Source organism: Mustela lutreola, chromosome 6, assembly GCF_030435805.1.
Source record: "Mustela lutreola isolate mMusLut2 chromosome 6, mMusLut2.pri, whole genome shotgun sequence".
NCBI classification, from domain to species: domain Eukaryota; kingdom Metazoa; phylum Chordata; class Mammalia; order Carnivora; family Mustelidae; genus Mustela; species Mustela lutreola.
The window spans coordinates 59213788-59237638 of NC_081295.1; the positions used below are offsets into that span (position 1 = coordinate 59213788).

General features: G+C 33.6%; 1 protein-coding gene and 1 long non-coding RNA gene across 4 annotated transcripts in view; one reads left to right on the forward strand and one right to left on the reverse strand.

Moving 5' to 3' along the window:
• The first annotated feature begins 1 nt into the window (after position 1).
• Positions 2–13408, forward strand: LOC131833729 (uncharacterized). The gene is made up of 3 exons (XR_009354604.1): positions 2–2633; positions 5938–6033; positions 12621–13408. It is a non-coding gene; the product is annotated as an uncharacterized LOC131833729 (long non-coding RNA).
• Positions 4804–23851, reverse strand: part of PEX3 (peroxisomal biogenesis factor 3) — a 33975-nt gene continuing 14927 nt past the window's right edge. Inside the window, exons 4-12 of one of the 3 annotated variants that reach the window (XM_059177369.1) lie at positions 19837–19880; positions 18503–18627; positions 18113–18179; positions 17953–18007; positions 17238–17406; positions 14323–14393; positions 11721–11843; positions 7693–7789; positions 4804–5158 (exon numbers count right to left, since the gene is read on the reverse strand). In XM_059177369.1, coding sequence (XP_059033352.1) covers positions 5075–5158; positions 7693–7789; positions 11721–11843; positions 14323–14393; positions 17238–17406; positions 17953–18007; positions 18113–18179; positions 18503–18627; positions 19837–19880 — 835 coding nt within the window. In that variant the 3' untranslated portion in view covers positions 4804–5074. Of the gene's footprint in view, positions 5159–7692; positions 7790–11720; positions 11844–13442; positions 13631–14322; positions 14394–17237; positions 17407–17952; positions 18008–18112; positions 18180–18502; positions 18628–19836; positions 19881–23851 lie in introns of those variants that run through there. The other 2 variants (XM_059177371.1, XM_059177370.1) reach the window with 2 other exon arrangements.

Below are 23851 nucleotides of genomic sequence, written 5' to 3' on the forward strand. Positions count from 1 at the left end.
GCAGGGAGGTTCATGCTGCAGGAACACTGGAGACTAGAAAATATCAGGGTTCTATAATTGTAGCACTTAGAGAAAGCAATTGTAAAACTGGTCAAGGAAAGCCAAGTAATTATTTAGGCAATTCAGACTTTTCCCCTCTTACTCCTTAATGTTTTTCTTAAAATTACCCATGTTAACTGCTTTACCTCTACAGTGTACTTTGCCATCAGTCTCTTCACATTGAGTTTATTTCCATGTGTGATTAAGAGGTGGGAATTTTTGTTTTATAATAGCTAGGGATTGATGGTGGTAATGACTGACTGATTTGTGTCTCCTGAATTGTGTCTCAAATTCACTTGTTGAAGCCCTAACCTGCAATGTGCCTATATTTGAAGATGGAGCCTTTGAAGGGGGTAGCTAAGGTTAAATAAAGTCATAAGAGTGAAAACCTAATCCAGTCTGACTGGCGTCCTTATTAAGCAAAGAAAGAGACACTGTGGATGCAAACACACAGAGGAAAGGCCAGGTGAGGACACAGGGAAGAGGCACCATCTGCAAGCCAAGTAGAGGCCTTAAGACAAACCCAATCTGCCAACACATTGGGCTCTCAGCCTTTGGAATTGTGAGAAAATAAATTACTGGGACTTAAGCCACACAGTCTCTGGTATTTTGTTATGGCAGCCTTAACAGACTAATACAGGTGATAGGTATATAATAAATGTGACCTAATACATATTTCCAATGCACATAGTAATTCTTTTTATTAAAAAAAATTCTTTTTTTTCCCGTCTTGGTAATAAAACTGATATATGTTTACTCTAGGTATTTTAAAACATACAAAAATGCTCAAAACATGTTAGAAATGCTAAAGCCACTGTTTAGAATAGCACTGTTAATATTTTAGTACATAATCTTTCAGGGTTTTTGAGATAGGGTAGAGGGTATGTGGGATTGGAGGCATAGGCCAATTTTTGTAGGTGAGCTAATTTGAGCTCCAATTTAAATTAATAAATATGTTTCCTATGTTTGCCTTCAAGCAAATTGGATTTGAAAACCTAGCTGAAAATTAGGAATTCTGTTCAAATCTTGCCTAAGAATGAAGCAAAATAATGAAGTAAAAATAATATTGATTTTGATGTAAATTTAAAGAAACATGATTAGAGAACTCTCTGTCCTCAACAAAAGATGTTTAATTGGCCAGATCTTTATTTGAAGTCCTGCAGTTTCCATTTGTTACATAGTCAAATGCAGACATGTCACTGTTTCCAAAAAATGCTTCAGATAGAGAATAAAACCAAAGCACATATTTATTTCCTAAAATCATGCTATCATTGAAAACTTTTAAAAAAATTACTCACTGGTAAAGTTCCTAAAATTACCAAATTTTTGAAATCATGCCAAGGTATTTATATACATAAATATATTAATAGTTCTAAATTCCAATTAATATTTTATTAGGGATTCACTTGATTAGGGATTTATATGATCCCAAACAGTATACTAAGAAAAAACAAAAAAAGGAACTTTTGTTATTTGGTAGCTACGAGGAACCTAAATGACAAAACACAGTTCAGCATTGAACCCAACTATATAAAACAAATCTGTGATATGAGGACAATAATAATGGTAAGGATAATTAAAAATCAGATCTCTCATTACCTATTTTAAGCCAATAGTTTTATCCTCCAATCAAATAATCATTTTCCCAGAGTTATTAAAAAGGTACAAAATGGCCTGATTTGAATTTCACTAACTTCTGGTTTTCCTTTAATGACTAGAGAAATATTGTAGGCAAAACAAACTGGATTATTAGACTGAATAATCTAGTTATTGATATTTTAAATATGGATACCACTGTATTAAGATTCTCTTTTTTATGAGTACCATATTCAAGCAACACAATTCTAAAAGGTCAGGCTATTCAACTAAATATGAATCAAGACAACAGAAGACAAGACAGATATTTTGCCTGCTGTTCATTTCAGATTTGTAAGTGAAAAAACTCATTAGATCAAATCTTCCTACTTTCCAAGCAAATAATGGTCTTATCAAATTTTTATATATACACAGTAACAAACACATTTATACAAGTTTGAAGGAGAAAAAGTAGAAGCAGTTTTAAGTAATCTCCATTCAACCAATTTACTGGGCTAATGATGCTCTCCATCTTCCTGGAAAAGCATACTGATGGTTCCTAGGGCAAGCTACATGTTTCCTGTTAATACACTTCTGTCTGGCACACCCTTCGATTTCTACTTGCTGCAATCAGTGTATGTTTACCAAGCTGAGTTGAGTTTGTTTCTATAGTGGGTTGAAGAGTATTTCTTAACAGTTCATGTTCACCTGGAAGCCAAGAATGTGATCTTACCTGGAAATGATGTCTTTGCAAATGTAATTAAAGTAACTGTTGAGATAAGATCATACTGTATGTAGGTGGGCCCTAAATGAGAGCATGCTTGTAAGAGATACACAGACACACAGAGAAGGCCATGTGAAGACTGAGACAGAGACTGAAGTTTGCTGCTATAAGACGAGAACACTTGGGCCACCAGAAGCTGGGAAGATCAAGAAAGGATTGAAGTCTTCCCTAGAGCCTTCTGAGGGAGCATGGTCCTGCTGACACCTTGATTTTGGACTTCCAAGGAGCAGAAATGGTGAGAGGATAGATTTCTGTTGTTTTAAGTCACTCAATTAGTTATAATTTGTTACAGTGGCTCTAGGAAATGAAAAGTTATCAAACTGATCATGATAGTTGAACTTTTTATCATGATTATACAAACTGTGATAATGTGAGTTTGAAGAGTTGTAGTCTCAGCAAAAACCAAGCTGAACTTTGGAAAGACTAGATAAAAATGTGTTGCTTTTTTTAGGGGAGTATGGCTGGCTGTCAAAAGAACATTTGACTCTTGATCTTGGGGTTGTGAGTTCGAGCCCCATGCTGGGTAGGGATTATTTAAAAATAAAATAAAAAAAAAAGTGTATTGCATTTAAACAAAATTAAAGGTTTTCGTAAATTAATTGTGGGCAAAACAGTTCTAAAAGATTGGAGGAAAATATAGCAAAAACCTATAAAAATTTAGTATCTTGGGTTCCCAACTATAGCATGTAATACAATTTTGCAATTTGTACAAGAAAGATAATTGGAGGGCATCTTTAAGTAGACCCTATACTAAAGAGACCTTATACTAAAAAGACAAGACCTGGGTCCTACATTAAATAACTGACAAAGAATATTTGATTTTTAGTTAAAATATATAAAACTTTTTTTTATAAAAAAAGTTTTTTTTTTTTTTTTTTAAAGATTTTATTTTTCTGAGAGAGAGAATGTGTGCACATGAGTAGGGAGAGGTGCAGAGGGGGAAGCAGACTCTCCACTGAACCGAGAGCCTGATGTAGGGATCTGTCTGACCTGAGCCAAAGGCACACGCTTAAACAACTGAACAAACCAGCCATCCCTAAGAATGAGTTTTTGGTGCACGATACCCTGCTTTAAGTGACCTTTTGGATCAACCAAACAACTAAGGGTCTCCAATAAGAGGGCTCTTACTGTACTAGTTGAAGACAAATTTAGAATGTCTAAGCCCAAATAGCTTCAAATACATGTGGTTTTTTACCTTGTCATCTCTAACTGCCACAACTCCAAAGATGTAGGACTCCAGGTAAAAATTTTCAGCTGACCAGGGTTTGATTCTTTTATAAGGTCACACCTGTTCAGTCTCAAATATTCGTTGAATGAAATCCTGGGTTAATACTGCTGGAAGAGATGCATGCCCTATTACACAATACATTAACTAATTTTCTAAAATGTAGTTTTTCAGTTACCCTATTAGAAAATAATATCACTCTATTCTGTCAAATTTTGAAGAGAAGCATTTGCTCTTCTTACCACTTTTACATCTCTTTTTTCTTTTCTTTTTTTTAAAACACTGTAGACACAGAATACCTAGTGGTTGGCTTTGGCCTTGCCTGCCTCTCCGTGGAAGAGACTTCAAAACTAATTTTGTACCTTCTACTACACTCAGCTATAATGTTATGCTTGAGGAAAATAAAGCGATGTCACTGAAAATATTCTTATATTACTGAAAATGTATCTACTATATGGATGATTCATATATTTCTCCCCTAATTACCCCTATAAATATAGAATATAGATTTAACTAGAGACAATGAAATATTTCTTTTCAGAAGGAAATGTTACTTATTTTTTCTAAACAAAAAAGTTATATTACCAGTTAAAATAAAACTTGAAAACTAGCATATTCTCCCAAAATAAGAGCAAAAAATGCTACGGGACAAATAAAATTAATGGCTCTAAGGTATTAACTCAACAAAACCACATTTTACTAAAATATTTTATTGCAATAAGATATTTACTGTCTCAAAATCAATACAAAGTTATTAAAATTATTTACATAAAAATGAATGAAACTATGTAGCTAATAATAGCTGTTGAGTAAAGAGCATCAGCACAATTTTAGCCTCTAAATCAATACCTAATTTTCTAGGAATTGTTAACAATAGTAAAAAAAAAAAAAAAAAAAAAAATTACTGATCACGGTTGTTAAATTCACTGATTTCCATAAAAAGAAAAGTGCTTCATCAGGTTTATTAACAATAAATAATTTATACCTTTGAAGAGTAACTGAAGAAAAGTCTGATTCCCTCATCTATACTTCAGTCCACTGAACTTTATGATTAGTTAAGAAGTACATTTTTTTCCAAACTTCACACTTATTTCTCAAACATATTTTTTTCTCAGTATTAATGTCAATGTATATTACATTTCATATAATAGTAAAAAAGTATCTACACTAGTTTTTAGTCAGTTTGGAATTAATAGCCACGGTGTAACAAATATTTGCACTGTGTACACTCAGATATACCCACAAAAACTAGTCTGTTGGTGACCTGACTTTAAAAAAATATATTAAGATGCCAAATAAAACTATTTTATTATGAAATGAAGACTTTGATTAAGAATATATTTTTATTAGGCATTTTGGTAACAAATCATTACCCTATATGTAGTTGATTTATTCAGTGTATTTTTAAAAGTAAATGAATTCCATTGTAGTTTTTCTGGAAGCAAAAGAAATCACTTCTCCAGTTGCTGGGGAGTACTAAAAGCTTCATACACATTAGCAGCAAAATCTTTCACTTGCTCCATCATCAATAGATCCTAGCAAAATAAGAGTAAAACATTACAATTTGTAAGAAGTATAGATCATTTGAATCCATATCTGCAATTTGAGCAATAAATTTAGCTCTAAGTTTTATGGCACTAAGGCCAAAAAGAAAATCATTTAAAGAAGGGAATACTTTTTCTTATAATAAAATCTATGAGATACTTATTATTTAGGTTCTTATGTGAATGATGGTATGATAAGTACTCAAGTGTGACTTTGAGAAGATGACCCCAGTCTACAAGTGGAATTTTATGTGTGCCAAGGGCTAGATACAAATCTAAAGGTACTTTTGCTAGAAGCTGATGTAACATGGATGTGAGATATATTACTTTTTTAGAAGAGTATTTATTTTTTTAGAAGATCTAACATAGAATACATGTAGCATGTCATATATTATTGCATATAATGTACATAAACTGCACATAGACACTTTAGAAGGATTCTTAAGAAATTTGAAAATGTAAGAATAAGAAAAAATTACATTTTTATTTTCATTAACCTTTAACTAAAACCTAGTATCTTTCAGTTATGAAATTGCCAACCAACTATGATAGTATTAGCATGGCCTATGACTTTGTCTTCAATAGAAATCAGACATTTTCATGTACGATAGTTGTGGAAGTTGGATGAACTGCTGTTATAGCTTGTTATTTAATGCATGAACAAAAAAGCAATACTGCTTCTTCATAAATTTGATTTTAAAAAGCATCTTGAAAACTGTTTATAATTGGTTTTCTTTAAAACCCATGTATTTCGTAATACACATTTATAGATATTTTTCAGAGAAGGGGCCTGTGGGCTTCACCAGATTGTGAAAAGATCCATGACAAAGAAGCATGGGAGTGCCCTGGTGAACATCAGAGAAATAGTAAGTAAAACGGTCCTTTGTGTTCTCTCTTAAGCATCAGAAAACCCAAGTGATCTGTACACAAGTCTTGATCTCAATAAATTCATGATTCAATTCTCTGAAGGCAATGTGGCATTTTAACTCATAGAAATTATGGTTAAAAGAACAGGTGGGAGTCTTGTCAAGCAATAGTGCAGTATATTAGTTTAATCTACCTTCAGTCACACTCAAAAACTTTAAACAATATCAACGGTGTTTTTATTAGATTGAAATCTTTTGTTTTCATTATAAATTATTCAGATTTTAATTAATGTAGTGTATGAATTACTTAAGGATTGAAGCTGGTAGTGGTATATTATGTATGCCTGGTTGTATTTATCAGTTGTTACTAAGACCAACAGCCTACTGACGAAACTAGAGACTTTTATGAAAGTGGAGAAAGGTAAAGTGAAGGTTTAAATTCCAGAAGTTACAACCTTTTTCCTCTCACTGATACTAAAAATTTAAGCTAAGTTTTTGATTAAAAAAATTGAGCTGAAATTAAACTTCAAGTGAAAGGAGATCAGTCTCCTTCACTCATCCTTCTGCAGTCTGAACATCTAACTGTCACGGCTGAGAAAGATGACACAAAAGACTGAAGAGAACAGTGAGGGAAAATAAGCATGTGAAGGACAAACTGATGAAACTATACACAAAAAGGAAGAAACAAAATCTGTGGTCTCAGTGCTTTTCACATTCCCAAGTGGATAGTACAAGGAATATAGTCTGACTTGTCTGAGACACAGGTTACTGAGAAGTTGCCACCCTGACACTTCAGCCTTAGCGTCTCCTCACTGTCCATTATTGCAGTAGTTTGGAATTGAGGTGTATTACAAACAAGTTTTACTTTTTTTTTTCCTTTTAAGTAGTTCCACACCTCGTGTGGAGCCCAGCATGGGACTTGAACTCATGACCTGAGCTGAGATCATGAGTTGGAGGCTTACCTGACTGAGCTACCCAGGCACCCTGCAAACAAGTTTTTACTTCTAATACAAGTTTTAGTCTTTTAAACCAAGTATTCTAATCCAAGTTTGCAAGTGACTCAGAAAAACAAAAACAAAAACAAAAACCCAACAAAAAACTAGATAGATTCAGAGTTACTATTTCAATAATAGTAGTCTTAATGCATTCCAAAATGCTTTTTGGAAAGGATGGAGTTATGGAGTTTCTAAGAAAGGACACAGTACTGTCTTATGCCGCTTTTCATGAGATTATTGGTACACTATTAACAGTCATATTTATTAAATTTAGAATGCTTTACTTCTCCACAAAAGTTTTTTAGTTTTCCTCAAAATTTGTAGAACTGGATTACTGATCTCACAGCTCAATCTTATCACCAATAGTTTAAGGCAAAATATTAACATAGTAAGTTCAACTGACCACCAGAATGTATGTAGACTAAAAATGCAGGCTAATTGCTGTTGGACCTAACATGGAGAAAGGTATTCCCAACCTCATAAATTTGCCATGATACCCTATTGCTCTCATGGGGCATTCTACCACACTCTACGTGTGATTTTAAGTTTTTGGTTTCTTTGAACATAAATATCACAGGAGAGAAATGTAATTTTATTTCAGACAAATATAACCACAACCAAAGATACAATTTTTTTTAATAATACCCCCAAACTTTCTTCTTACCTGAACAAAATGACTAGGTGTTTCACTGCAAACTGAATGGATCTGTCCATTTACTATTGGAATTATTTTAGCTAGTGGCAAGCTGACACTGGAAAGACTGAAAAATCATCATAGTAATAATTATTTTCTGAAATTTTCTTATGGGAACTTAACATTTTAATTATAGTGCAATACAGTCACTGAAGAATACTCACAAAAACGTATTAAGAAAATAAAAATCACACATAATTCTACCCCCAGAAATAACTGTAACTGACATCATGGTTAGTTTCTTCCAGTAATTTTTATACATATCTATGCTTTTTTGTGTTTTTTTAAACACAAGACTATAACCTCCCCAGCAATATTGTTTTGTATTTTTATGTCATGAACATTTTTCCATCTCACTAAAAGTTCTTCTAAAGTTTTTATCTAGTTTTTTTTTTTTAAAGATTTTATTTATTTATTTGACAGAGAGAAATCACAAGTAGATGGAAAGGCAGGCAGAGAGAGAGAGAGGGAAGCAGGCTCCCCGCTGAGCAGAGAACCTGACGCGGGACTCGATCCCAGGACCCTGAGATCATGACCTGAGCCGAAGGCAGCAGCTTAACCCACTGAGCCACCCAGGCGCCCCTTTTATCTAGTTTTTAATGATTATAAAGCTAATTCATCCTCTAGCTGTGACAATTTAGATCTAGCTCCTTGGAGTTGAGTGTTTAAGTTTTTGCCTCATTTTCCTTAAATAGTTTCTTGTATTAACACAGAATTACTGGGTCAAAGGATATGATTATTTATTTGTTTGAGAGAGAGCAGAAATTGGGGGAGAGACAGAAGGAGAAAGAGAGAGTTCAAGCAGCCTCCCACTGAGGGCAAAGCATGAGGTGGAGCTTGGTCTCAGGATCCTGAGAGCACTACCTGAGCCCAAATCAAGAGTTGGACGTTTAACTGACTGAGCCACCCAGACGCCTCAAGTGTATGAATATTTTTTAAGGTTTATAATGTATATTGAAAGATGTCCACTGCTGCAGCAGTGTGAGAAAACCTGCTCCATTATGCCTCTTTCTACATCAACCATGAGTTTTAAAAAAAATCTTGATAAAGAAGTCTTGATATGTCTGATAGATCAAAACAGTATCTTACAGTTTTAGTCTGTGTTTCTCTCAATTACCAGCAATGTTGAATGTTTCTCCTCCCTACTCCAGTGAACTACACCATTATCTATCTGGCTATGTAAGAGGAGACTTAGGCACTTCTCTATCCTGACTATATCAAATCCCTCCACAATCCTAAATATTACCTAAGTGGGTCTACCTCTCCCTATGGCCAAACCTAATCCAGGCTAAGCAGTTTCTCTTGTCTGGACTATAGCAGTGACCTTCTAACTTGTAAGTGCTTAACAATCATTTTTTTGGTGAATAAATGAATGTGTGATTACGGATGACACAGTGACTGTTAAATGATGAAACAATTTGTAAACAATGATGAAATAATTTTTGCGTGTGGGTTACAGATGTAGCTTTATTACATTAAATGAAACATTTCATATATTTATACCTGAGGCTACATTAGAAATTTCCTTTTAAACATCATGAAAATGCTGAAGCTATGTTGTCTAACCAGTATGCTATGCTGAGATTTGAGGCAATGTATAAAAAGAAAAAGCAGTGTAGAGATTTATGTGTTCCTGAGAAAATTACACATTATTGTCCTTTATGATAGCATTTTCCAAAATCTGTATGTCTTTACCTGCTTGATGTCTCTCTTTGTACATTAATTTTTCTTCAATAGAAACTGAAGACACCACTATCATACATGTCTATTTTACTCACTGTATTATCCCAGTACTTAGTAAAGGGCCTGACGCACAGTATGTGCTCAATATGTACTTGCTGAATCAATTAATAGAAGTTAATAGAAGTCTTCATTCATCCACTGCTATATCCCACCCCGATTCTCCTTTCCTACTTCCTTCTCCACAGAGCAATCCAAGTGATCCTACAATGTAAATTTCATCATGTAACTCTCCTGCCACTTCCCTTGTGGTTTCCCCAGGACTCTCAAGATGACAACCATAATCTGTATGTGCTCAGTTCTCCAACTTGATCTCACAATTCCCCTTTTCCTATTCACCTGTTTATTTTTTTTTATTGTTTAAACCTCCTGGCTTTTTTGGCTATGTGTATGGTACAAAAGGGTCTAAATTTATTATTATTTTACATTAGTCATTGTAATGTAAAATATATTACTGTCTTACTGTTTACTAAATAATACATCTCTTCCTCACCTCATCATATACTAATTTCCTGTATATTTTAGAACCTGTTTCTGGATTTTACATACTATTCTATTGGTTTATCTATTATGAATAACATATTATTCTAATAATTTCACCTTATATGTTTTATAAGGAAAGTATATTTGTTGCTTACTTTTTCAATAATTTTTTGAATATTATATATTACATGCATATGTTAAATGTATATAGTATTATGGGAATATATACATATTAATACACAGACACACACACACACAATTTGATCTTGTATTAGTTAGCATCACTTTTCAGTTGATTTTCTTAAAGGTTCTAGACTATTTTGTCTCTTTGACAATAACTGAAAATCTATTTTCTTGACTTACAGTGATGGCTAGAACTTTCACTACATTTTAAATAAAAGGAATAACATAAGGCATAATGGAAATATTTCTAGTATTGAATTATGGAGTATTAAGTTGATTACTGATACAGAAGAGAAAAAACTTAAGACAGATATCTACTGAATACCTAGTGTGTGTAAGGAAATATGCAAGGGCATTAGATAATCTCTGACTTTGAGAGAAGCGTTAAAATATAACTGAGGAAACATGATTTGAGGTGAAAAATGTAGGTTGTATGGGAAAGTAAAATATGGAAAACTGTAGGAGTTTAAACTACTGGCTGATGTGGTTATAACAAAATTTTTGTAATTCTTTAGGGTATCAGGTCAAGTATTTGTATTAAAACAACGATTATAATTCTTTATCCCTACTCAGGAAATAACTAACACCTTGCTAGGCAGAGATTACAGTGAAGTTTTATTAATTGGAACAACCTGATTTAGGGAGTATACAGGGTCTGAAATTTATTTTTGTATAACTTAAATCTAAAAACAATTTAGGGTGATATTTAAATTGTTAAAGAAAATAAATGTTATTGCTTGAAGTATTCCAAATCCTCAATGTTAATTGCGAATTATTCTTTTTTATATAATAAAGAAGGGTTCCAGAGAACTGAGTAAATAATTTCTTACCCTATATATTTACAAATTAAATTGGACATTACACATACATACTGCATATCACTTACTGTTTCTTTTCATTTTAATGGACTAATTTATAGTCAGTTAACATTGGTTTAGTACTTATTGTTTTCTGAGTCTAACATAAAAATCTACAAAATAGGTTATTAAAGAGTATAAATTCTGCTAGAACACCCAAAATATTCATGCCAAAACAAGAATGTAATAAAATCATATGATACATTTTAGCAATATGACTATATGACTTAGAAATAATTGTGATTAAAATTACTAACAATTGCACTAACTAAATACTCCCAATCCTACAATAAGAGCTAAAAATGAATATATTATGTAGTTGTATAAGTAAGAAATAATTCATCAAATGGGAATTTATAACAAGACTGCTTGGTTATTTTAATGTCCAAACTATTGAATTATGTGGGCCAATTATGGTTTATAGTAATTAAATACATTTTCAGTTTTATATTCTAAAGAGTTAAAAAAAAAAACCCAAACTCACAAACTGGAACTGGAACTGGAACTTGGCTTACAGAAAGGTAGTTTCACTATTTATTTCCATATAGTGGAAAAATTTGGGGAAGAAATGAAATTTTTAATATTGAATCCACAAGGGGCTTCTACAGAGTCATTGGTTTAAGGGAGTTTAATTTGTTGACAAATGATCAACCAAATTTGGAACAAAAAAACCACATCCAAAGCACTCTTTTATTAGAGTATTCATTAGACACATAACATTTTTTGTCATCTTACCTACTCATGGAGTTGCTATGTTGAAGGTCCTGTTCAGTAGGTCGAAAGAACTCAGCCATATTGTCTAGCAGTCTGCTAAAACCTCGGTTTAAACACGTATTCAAAACTGTACTAAAATCTGGACTATACAAAATAAAAAGGATAAATTGCTTTTTAGATTCTCAATGGAAAAGGAAATAAATTCAGTAACTATGTTGTTATATTTGACAGCCACCAATATTTCTACTTACAAACTACTTTTTATAGCCTAAAACACTGTAAGATTATATCAAGGAACTAATCTTTAACAATGAAGCATAAAAAGTGAGCTTATTATTTAGCACAACACAATGATTTTTTGAGTTTTTTTTAATATCATCCAGCATTTTGTACAATGAGTTTTCAAAAATATCAAAAACAGTATTACTTCTCTCCAAAGAACATTGTTTTAAAAAAGATTTTATTTATTTGACAGGAAAAGAGAGAACATGAGCAGGGGGAAGGGTAGGCAGAGAGAGAAGGATAAGCAGACTCCCCACTCAGCAGAGAGTCTAATGTCAAGAGGCTTGATCCCAGGACCCTGAGAGCAGGGCCAGAGCTGAAGGTAGATGCTTAACTGACTGAGCCACCCAGGCACCCCTCTTTAGGAAATTCTTGAAGAGGAATCATCTTATAGTCACAGATATTAGTTTGCTTTACATACTGTGTCATGACATCCCAGTGAGACAGAAAATTTTATTATCATGTACAGATGAGAAAATGGATACTTAAGAGATGAGGAAATTTGTCCAAAGGTATGTAATTAGTAAATGGGAGAGCTAGAATTTGAACCCAGGCTTTTTTGATCTTAAAGTTCAAGCTCTTTTGTTACATTATGTAAGTATCTCACAAAACCTCTTTTTTTTTTTTTTTTTTTTAAAGTATGTTCCATGCCCAGCTTGGAGCCCAGTCTGGGGACTGAATTTACAACCTTGAGATCGTCAATCCAAACAGGACAGCTAAAGAGTCAAGATCAAGAGTTGGATGCTTAACTTACTGAGCTACCCATGAGCCCTAAAACCTCTTTGATATAAAGAATAATATATATGTGTTATAAAGTTAGAAATACCTAGTTGAACAGATTAATTTCATTTTTGACATCTAGAAATCTCAAGTGCATGGGAGTGTTGGGCAAGGGGCTATACATTTGGGAATTATTAGCATACAGATAGTTGTTAAAGCAATGGGGGAATATGAAATTACTTGGGACAGCTGAGGATGAAATAAGAACAAATACCTTAGAAAACTAATGTTTGTAAGAAAGAAGGATAAAGAGGAAACTAAGAAGAAATAATCTGAGAACGTGGAGAGAAATTAGGAGATTACGGTCATGGAAGCCACTTGAGAATAGAATTTTAAGAAAGGCTTGATCAACAGCGTTAATTATCAGAGAATGGCCAAGTAAGACGAACATTTTTGGCTGGATTTGGCAAGAGATCAATGATGACCTTTTCCAGAAGAATTCTGTCGAGTGATTTGGTGGAAACTGGAATAAGAAAATATGTGGAAATGGCTATTGTAGAAAATCAAGAGACTAGAACTTGATGAATCATACAGTAGATTCAGTAGCTGAGTTAAACTTCAAATTTGCTGATTTTTGTCATGATCAAGAAAATATAAGTGGAGACTATAATTCCTCCGAAAATAAAAGTAGAGAAAATGGTTCTAAATTATCTTGAGGATAAAAGAAACTTTGATATATTAACCACTTAAGACTGGTACTACTACTCAGATTCTACAATGATAAAATCACCTCAAAGAGTTTAAGTGGCTCAGCCAATGCTGAACAGCTGATGAACAGGAAAGCCAAAACTGAATCTAGGTCTTCCAGTCTTCCACTGCATAGTCTGATGCTTTCTCCATTTTTAACACTCTGGTTGTCTTCTGGGTGACTTAAAACAGTAATAGTCAATTTGGGGAAGATGTGAAATTTTTATCTCTCAAAGTTTTAGGGACATTATAGTCTATCCTGAGAGGATTAGAGGATTAGGGGGAGTATTCTCAAAACTTGAGTGTGTGTGTGTGTGTGTGTGTGTGTGTGTGTGTGTGTGTGTAGGGGGGGAGTGTACACACATTGCATATGTGTGCGTGTGGTGTATATGAGGACTACCTGGAGCTGGCTGTCTCTGGCTTGAAAGTGCACTTCTCCCCAACTCCTCAAGTCAGTATCAAGTGATTTCAAGTTGGTAGTCAGAACTGCTGCTGCTACAATTTCAGTTTCTGGTTTGTTTGTTTGTTTTAAAGAGCTAGTTGTTAAACATTTACTAATACACTGAGTATATCAGAATCACCCCTGAGAGCTTTTCTCAAAATATAAATGCTTACGATCTTCGAGTCCCTCAACTAGTATTTCAGAATCTCTAGGCTAAGGAAGTAGCTTGAGGAAGGCATGGACATCTTGATAAAAATCTGTTTCTCTCATCACCTTAATAAAAGAAACATTAAATAGGAAATGCTACCTGAAGACAGGGAATAGATTCAAAATGTAATTTTAACAAGATACTACATTGCATATGTCGTTTAAGAAAAGCTAAAAACAGTCATAAGTACCTTCTTAACAGAAAATGTGTTTCTGTATACGTACCTTTCCAACATGTCTCTAGTTTCATTGAGTAGTTTAATAGTGGTAACATCTCTAGGAGAAAGCCCGCAGGCCTGTGAAATTAAAATGCTATACTTTAGGGTTTCAAATATTAGCACAAAGTTATGACAAAACTAATAATATTAAAAACCCCAAGAGCTATGACAAAACTAATAATATTAAAAACCCCTACAAGTCTATGTTTTATTAAAAATCAAGAAATGAGCTTTTTAAACTCAAGAAAACTGTAAAAGTTCTTATGTATAGGTGAGTACTATTTAAAGCACGAGTCAGAATCTTAGTTATTGCAAATAATGTTGGAATAAACATAGGAGTGCATATATAAAATTAGTGTTTTTGTTTTCTTTGAGTAAATACTCAATAGTAGATTTACTGGCTCATACAATACACACACACACACATATACTTATGTGGGAATATTACACAGCCATAAAAAAGGATGAGAAGATACCGTTTAAGACAACATAGATGGACATAGAGGGTATTGTGCTAAGTGAAGTAAGAAAAAAAATACAATATGGTATCACTCATATGTGGAACACAAAGAAATGAATGAAACAAGCAGCAGAATATGACCTACAAATATAGAGAACAAACTGATGGTTGCAGAGGGGAGGGTTGTGAGGGGCTGGGCAAAATGGGTGAAGGGAGTGGGAGATAAAGGCATGGAATAAGTAAGTCATGAGAATAAAAAGCACACCATCAGGAATATAATCAATATTATAACAGAGATGTATGGGGACAGATAGAAATTATACTTGTGGTACAGCATAATGTATAGGTTTATGGGATCATTATTTTTTTTTTTAAGATTTTTATTTATTTGACAGAGATCACAAGTATGCAGAGAGGTAGGCAGAGAGAGAGAGAGAGGAGGAAGCAGGCTTCCTGCTGAGCAGAGAATCCGATGTGGGGCTGGGATCACTATTTGTACCTATGAAACTAACGTAACATTGTGTGTCAACTATACTAAAAAAATGAGTCAAAGTAAAATTATACTTTGTAAGATCCTTGTTTATTTGGCCTCTCTCAAGCACATTCCTAGAATACATTTACAAAGAAAAAAAGAGTACTTTGAGGTTCCAGAGGCCTGGGATTTTTTCTTTTTCTTTAATTGGTAAGACACTTTATCAAAATCTCCATGTCTTTTTTCATCATGTCTAGTCTCGTCTGGGGCTGTGTGTGTCCTTTCAGTCTAAAGTTTCAGGGTTTAACTCAGTACAGGTAAGATTGGGTCTGTCATTCCTTTCTTCACCTGTTCTTCTTTTTTAGTTCCACTGTTGAATTTTACACTTGATCTTAGCCAAAAGGCCGAGAAGCGATCCACTGTTGAATTTTAAAATTTGGAAACCGTTTTATCATTCCAGAGTTTTTTTTTTTAATATTGCATCTTCTTGAGAAGAATTTATAAGTTTTCTCCTTTTTCTTTCATTAATTCTGTTTCATCTATTTGCTTATTCAGTTTAGCCTCCATCCTATAGGTCATGGGGTTCCCCTAAATGGCTGCAACCCTTTCTTTGGCCTAGTCATGAAGGCAAGGTCTCTGGACACCCAAACAGGACTATCTTTGGGGGTGGAAAAACAGCTGGCATTGAAAACCATGGTAGTCTTTGTTCTAATGGGGCCTCTAGGACAAGGTATAGCTTAGAAGCCTCTTGGGTTTAAGGTTTCTCCAGTTGTCAAGTGAGATATTCTTAACTGTAAAGAATGGTATAACCTGCTTACATAGGAAAAAACCCCAATATTTTAAAATAAGATATATAACCTGCAATCTTTGACATTTTTCTTCTTTTTTTTAATTGTAACTTTATTTATCTCTACACCCAAGATGGGGCTCAACCTCATGACCTGAGATCAAGAGCTGCATGTTCCACTGACTGAGCCAGACAGGTGCTCCAACATTTTTCTTATTCTTAATCAATGAATAAATCACAACTGCCCAGGACACACCTGTATGGAGCAATACCATAGTTGATAACTGTTAGATCAGGCTTTATTTGTTTCTCAAGTGGATGACTAAAATTTCCTTTAGTCCATTTTGATATTGCCTTCATTGATTTATTTAAAAAGCAGATTGTGTAATTGTGGTATTGGTCTATAAATTGAAGTTCATTGGTCTATAAATTTAAGATCTTGATCATGATCTTGTCCCAGCTATCAGCTCTATCTTCTGCTATTTGGTCTCATATAATATAGTTTAGCCACATAAACTGAACTTTTCTCATGAGTTCCTCCAAATATAATGAAAAGGTTTTATTCATTTTTTATATGACTCATATATCACAGTGTCTTTCGCATAACTAATACTCAATAACAATTTGCTGAAATCTAAAATTATGTTTCTAATTAGAAATCAGTCATAATTGCTGTTTGTTTTGTAAATTAATGAGGTTTTATTTAAGTTATTGGAATACAGGCCTTTTATTTAATTTTTCCTTAAAAATTTTATTTATTCTGTGAAGTGTATAAACCTGGAGATTCACAGACCTGTACCCCTGGGGATAAAAATATATGTTTATAAAAAATAAAAAAATTAAAAAAAAAAAGAAACAATGGCACCAGCAAAAAAAAAAAATAATAATTTTATTTATTTGACAGAGAGAGAGAGACAGCAAGAGAGGGAACACAAGCAGGTGAAGTGGGAGAGGGAGAAGCAGGCTTCTAGCTGAGCAGGGAGCCCGATGCGGGGCTCACTGCGGGGCTCGATCCCAGGACCCTGAGATCATGACCTGAGCAGAAGGCAGATGCTTAACGACTGAGCCACCCAGGTGCCCTGGAATACAGGCCTTTTAATCACGAGTCTTTCAAGAACCTCAGAAACCTAATTTCAAGAGATAGTAAAAAATTTTTTAAAATATAGAATAACTGGTTTGGTTAAATGGTTATGAATTAATCACCTGAACTGCTAATGGAGTTTCTTCATCTGGCATCATATAATGGCATAATAAAGATTTGGATCCATCTTTATTAATCCAAGAAGAAGATTTATGCTGTTCAACTAGATTTCTGATTTCTTTTAGTTTTTGTTCCAAGTCCAAAAGAGACAAAGAATGTTTAAGAGAAACGCTAGAAACAGAGAAAAGGGAATTGGGATAAATTGAAACTATACAACACATCCTATACACACTCTTTTTTTAACAGATTGCTCTCTGAGATCCAGTCAAACCTGAAACTGCTGACTGAAATCACTAGAGTAGATTAAGAAATCAGTCATCAGTTAAGTGTCTTTATTACAGAGCCACATCAAGTCTTGCTGTAGATTTCACAAGAAAATTTCCACTGTAATTATAGAAAGTACCAGTATAAATGGAAGATAAAAGGCTCAGAGGCAGATTTTAAAGTAGGTATTTTATGTTATGACCCAAATATTTCTGGTTTGTTTGGAAGTCAATCAATAAAAAAACATTAAACCTGTTGCCTTAGTATCAAAAGGTTGGCACTAATGCAGAAAATGGATTCACAATGCAGTATCTCAGGGCTGTGTCTATATAAGGTTACAAAGAATTTTACAAACTACCATTTGTCAAATCACCAGCTTCACTAGAACAATTCTAATTTTTCTTTTATTCACCAGAATCAGGAAGTCAGAGAAGCCAAAGCAAAATGCCTTACCTTCCTAAAATCTTCTGCACAGCTTGTTTAATGACTGTGATCAATTCTGTCAGGCCTATTATTAAAGGAAAAACAAACATAAAAGCCTTGTTCACTTTAAGTTCCTCAATAATAAATATGAACAAATTAAAATTGGTTTCCAAGTCACAAATAATCTCACCATCTCCAAGGAGGTGTTGAATACTTGACAAATATTGCTGTTGGACATCTGGGGGAGCAAGAACTGTCTGTACAAAATAGAAACAAGGTTAAATTATCTAATATTATAGTAAATAATCTTTACTTACTATAAATATATACTATATACGTTTACTATAAAGCATAACTTGAGCTGAGACTTTTCAGGACCTGAAATGATAGAAAAAATAATATTCTTTAACCTAATAAAAAGTCTAGTTTCAAAATATGAAAAATCATGCTAGAAGTTTATAATCACATGATATATAAAGATACTTATTTTATAGAAGTTATCAGGGTAAGTAATATTCAGTTAAATCCAGTTAAATCTTAATAGAAAAGGGATTATATATGTTAAGTTTATGAAACTTACAGTGCCATTTTTGCCAACTGCTGCATTATCCAGGTAAATATATCCACCAATTATGTTTAACTGGACTCGCAAAAGAACCACCAGCATACAAGTACTGTATACTGCTACGATACTTCTTGTGAAACCTTCACAGAGAAAGATAACCATTTGGTACTATTATTAAAACAAACAAATAAGTAAAATCACAAACTGTCCCTATGATTATTCTTTTTTACAAGATGACTTTAAGAAATACATTTGCAATTGTTTCAAGTACAAAAATATATCAATTCAAAATAGTCATTGTCTATCTCCTTACAACTTGTTTAATGTAAATTAGGTATGATATCTTAATTGAAAAAATAACTAATAAAAGCAATAATCAATATATTGAGTAAAGAGTTATATATTATTAGTTAGAAAGGAGAACACAAAAAAACCTGGGAAACACTGAGATTTGCAGCCTCAGAACTCTGAGCTGTTCAGGGAGCTAGCTGAAAGCTGAGAGTAGAGGGCTGAGCACAGAAGAACTCCAGTTTGCAACAGCAGGTAAAGGAGGCTGAGACCATCTAAGGGCTGGAGAAAGGTACAGATGGGGGACACCCAGAGACTAGCTTCACAGCAGCCTGGGACAAAGTGTTCAAAACAGAGGAGAAAGCAAAGGTGTTAAATGCTGCCAAGAGGTCTGGAAGGAGGAAATAGATGAGGAATAGATAGGAAGTAGATTTAGTAATACAGAAGTTACTATTGATGTTTGTGAGATATGTTTGGGTGGAGACACAGAAGTAGGAGTCGGGCTTTAGAGTCTCAAAGAATGAGTGGGAGGGAAGAATGTAGAAGTCTTTGGTATTATATAAGGGGTGGCTGAAATAGAGTACTATAAAGGTTTAATTTATTTTTAAATAGGCAAAGCTAAAGCATAATTTAGTTGATAAGGATCATATGAATGGATGGGAAAATGTAGGAATGCTTAGTAGTATAAAGTACTGAGACCTGTGTGTATACTCTGTATACACTATATACTCTGCCAGTCTCCTCATGTACTCTTTCTCTCCCTCTCTCTCTCAAAAAAAAAAAAAAAAGACATAATATTATAGGTATCAGTACCTAATGTAGGCATATGTGGTCTAGGACAGGTTTACATATCATAATAATAACAGTAATACTACCACCACCACCAATATTTCCTGAATACTTTCTAGGACCAGATATTGATCAACTTGCTTTATGAGAATTATTTAATGTGGACAACTTTATGAGGTAGAAAAGGGTCATCCACATAAAAGAGTGAGTATAAAAACTTCTCTTTATAGGTATTTTAAAGATGTGCTGTCACACAAAGTAGGAAGACTTACTTATTATCTTTAGATCCTCCCATATTTCTAATTTGTTTGAAGGCCTAATGAAGAAAATATAAAGAATAGTAATCAGGTAATCTAATAGAAAACTTAGAACTTTATTATCTTTATAATTAATTTTATTTTATTACAGGATAACTATAGGAACTATAGGAAACAAAGCTCACAAAATATAGTAAGTACAGTAAAAAAAAAATCAAGTGTAATTTCAGTAACCAATGATAACAACCATTTTCACAGGGTACCTGAGTATCTCAAAGTGTCTTCCTTCAGCCCAGGCTGTGATCTCAGGGTCCTGGGATTGAGCCCAGCATTGGACTCCCTGCTCAGAGGAGTCTGCTTCTCCTCTACTTCTGCCTCTTCCCTCTGCTTATGCTTGCTCTCTCTGCATCTCTCTCTCTCTCAAATAAATAAATAAAAATTAAAAAAAAAACAAAAACAAAAAACAAAACCCACCACCATTTTCACTAGTGTATTGGTATATATCCTTCTGCTTTTTATCCTCCTTCTGAGCATATTCATATATACCATAAAATCATATAGGAAAATCAAGAAAATTGTTTATTTCTTTCCCTCATTTACCATTTCACAAATAATGAAGCATGTAATCCTTTAAAGGTAAATAATAAAGTATTTTTTGTTTTAAAATATCATTATAAACATAAGAATTTAAATATATATAAGTATATATTTAATGTTGGACTCACTGTATTTATTATTCTTATTGGTGTTCAAATTGCCTGTCTTTAACCCAATATTGTGGGTGCTATTTCAGATTGGTTCCTGAATCCTTCTGACATTACCCTACTAGTTTTTGATAGCTTCCTTGCTTACTGACAAGCTGTTCTAGGTTCACCTTTTTTTTTTTTTTTTAAAGATTTATTTATTTTAGAGCGAGAGAGTGCATAAGTGGGAAGAGGGAAGGGACAGGGGGACAGGGAGAAAAAGAAATCTCAACCAGATACCCTATTGAGCATGGAGTCCTTTGTGGAGCTAGATCTCGGGACCCTGAGAACATGACCTGAGTCAAAAATCAAGAGTTGGACACTCAACCAACTGAGCCACCCAGCACTCCATGGGTTCATCTTGTTCAATTTTTGCTACAGACCTGGAATCACCCTTTTTCCAAGAGTCCTGCTTCCAGGACTCCTGGGTAGCTCATCAGTTAAGTGTCTGCCTTTGGTTCAGGGTTGGGATGGAGTCCTGCAGCAGGTAGCCTGCTTCTCCTTCTGCTGGCCACTCCCCCTGCTTGTGCTCCTGCTCTCTCTCTGACAAACAACTAAATAAAATCTTAAAAAAAAAAAAAAAAAAAAGAGTCCTGCTTCTTTGTAGCAGAAAATGATAGTCTGTAACTACGATCTCTGATTAAGGATATTAATTGCTACTAAGCCCTTTTGGTAGACTAAGCTAGTAACTGTGTTAAAACTACAGGGGTTTTTAACTTCATCTCCTTGATCTTACATCTATTTCTTTTTGCCTATACTAGCAGTCAATGAAACCAATGTAACTACTAATTTGCTTCATCCTTCCCTCTATGAACAACAGTCTCAGAACAGCAATAGCAATATTGAAGAGTTTTAAGGATTTTGTATCTGGTATAGTTTCTATCTTTGTGGTTTTAACAGCAACTACACATTTAGGTTGGTTTATTTTACCATCTCTTTCTAGACATTGTTTTGTAAACACTAAATATAGTTTTATAAATATGTAAAACATTTACATGGTTCCAAAGTCAAATTTACACAGCACAGTATATTCAAGTAAGTCTGTTCGTATTCCCTTTTATTCTCTCCCTTCTTCATAGGTGACTATTAAAAATTTTTACTTTAACTAATTGTTTTGCCTTATATATGCAATTTGCCCTCTTAGATAAATGGTAGCATACTATACACATTTTCTTTAGCTTTAAAGTATATATATAACAATATATCCTGGAGATAATTCCATAGGAATACACAGATAATAGCCATTTTTTTTTTTTTTAACCATGGTGTAGTGCTCCACTGTGTGGATATACCTCGTAGATGGAGTTCAGTGCTTTTCAAACCATCTACATGGAAGGGCCAATTTTATTTTTCTTTTTTATTTCCAATCTGTCACAGACTAGTACTTTTGTAAAATACAATAAAAATAAATTAGAAGGAAAATGAAATAAAAAGCCACAAAGATATACAAACTACAAACCCATATTCTTTATTATTATATTTAGACATAAATTTACATTTTAGTGAAAAGTTGAGTTACCATTACAATTGTGGCATATAACTAGCTTCTTATCTTTCTTTGCCATTGAACTGACTCTAGAGTTCAGTTATCCCATTCCTAGATGACACAGGTTCAAGACGTATGGTGTACATCCTGCAAGGTCCTTACATCATGAAATAAGGAAAATCATTTCCTTATTTAAACACGTTTGTAAGAGCTCAAGCCCCTCTTTATGCAAATATTTTTCAAATGGATATTTTTATCCCAAACTACAAACAGTAATTTTATGTCAAAAGAAAGGCAAGAAAAAAATAGCATTGAGAGACTCAAAAAAGGAAACAGTAAATAAGGAATAATAAACTCAGGAATTTAAGAAATTCTGTGTATTAAGAAAAGAGGAACGACACCTCTTTTTGAAAGCTGTCCAGGGTTATCCATCAAAATAAATCCCTTTCTTCTTTAGCTTCCTACATTTTGTGCCCACATTTTGCTTTCACTTTTTATCATAGACTAAACACAATATATCTTGCATTATCATAATTTGTCATATACTCCATTCTTTGGGTGACAAAGTCTTAAAGGGAAAGAGATCTTAATTATCTCAAATACTCCAAAATATAGGCAACACAGGGCCTTGCAGGAAACAGTCACCAAGAGGGAAGAATGCTACTATATTTTTATTATGTCTGTTATTATGTCGCTTTTATAAATACTATTCCCTTATTTCATTTGTCTTAGTTTCCTAGTAAGACTAAAACTTAAGGCAATTAAAACCTACTTCTGTTCTTCATCTACTTCTTACATATATTTTTCCTTTTCCTTTAAGATTTATTTATTTGAGACAGACTGAGTGAGGGGAGGGGCAAAGAGAGAGAGGAAGAAGGGGAGAAGCTAACTCCCTGCTGAGCATGGAGCCCCATGCAGGGTTTCATCTCACCACCTTCAGATCATGACCTGACATAAGTAGAGGATAAAGAAATATGTACATGGGGCACCTGAGTGGCTCAGTTGGTTGAGTAATACTTTATCTTATTTCTTTATCATATTTATTTATTTATCATATTTCTTTATCTTCTACTTATGTACCAACAGGTGGTAATTAAGCATTCATTTGACCAAGAGAAATGTTTTCATGTTTCTTTTGTATATAATTATAAGAACTAATTTATAAGCTAAACTTTATTACTATCAAGTGGTGAATATGCATCATCCTCTACAAATGATAAAATTTGTATGACTAGCATTATACTTTAATCAGATTAAAAAAATCCCAAGCAAACAAATCCATTGTTATTTTGGGAAGAATTCTCTGAATAGAGAAAATGCTTTTAAAGAAATTTTCTAGCTTGTTATTTAACCTGAGTAGTAAATTTCTCTCTGCAAAATACAGATGATGATAATATCTGCCTCACAAGGATACTGTGAAAATGAAATGGAAGCATGTACATAAGGTGTTTAGTCCTGGGCTCAGCATAGAGAGACCCTCTAGAAAGAGTATTTCCTTCTCCCTGGCTATTGGAAGGTAATTACAAGGGAAGTGAATACTTCAGTAAGGTCACAATGATTAACATTTACTTACTAAAAACATTTCCCTTCATCTTGTTCATTAAAATAAAATAAAATAAAACTTTTCCCTTCATCTTGTTCATTTCCCTTCATCTTGCCATTTCCTTCTGGAAGTCTCCTCAATGAACACAGCATCACACTAAATTACAAAATCCCAACACATGCTGTACTCCAAATATAAAGTCCTATGTGTAAAAAGTGCTTTGTGCTCAGAGAACTGTGATGGTAAGGTAAATTATTA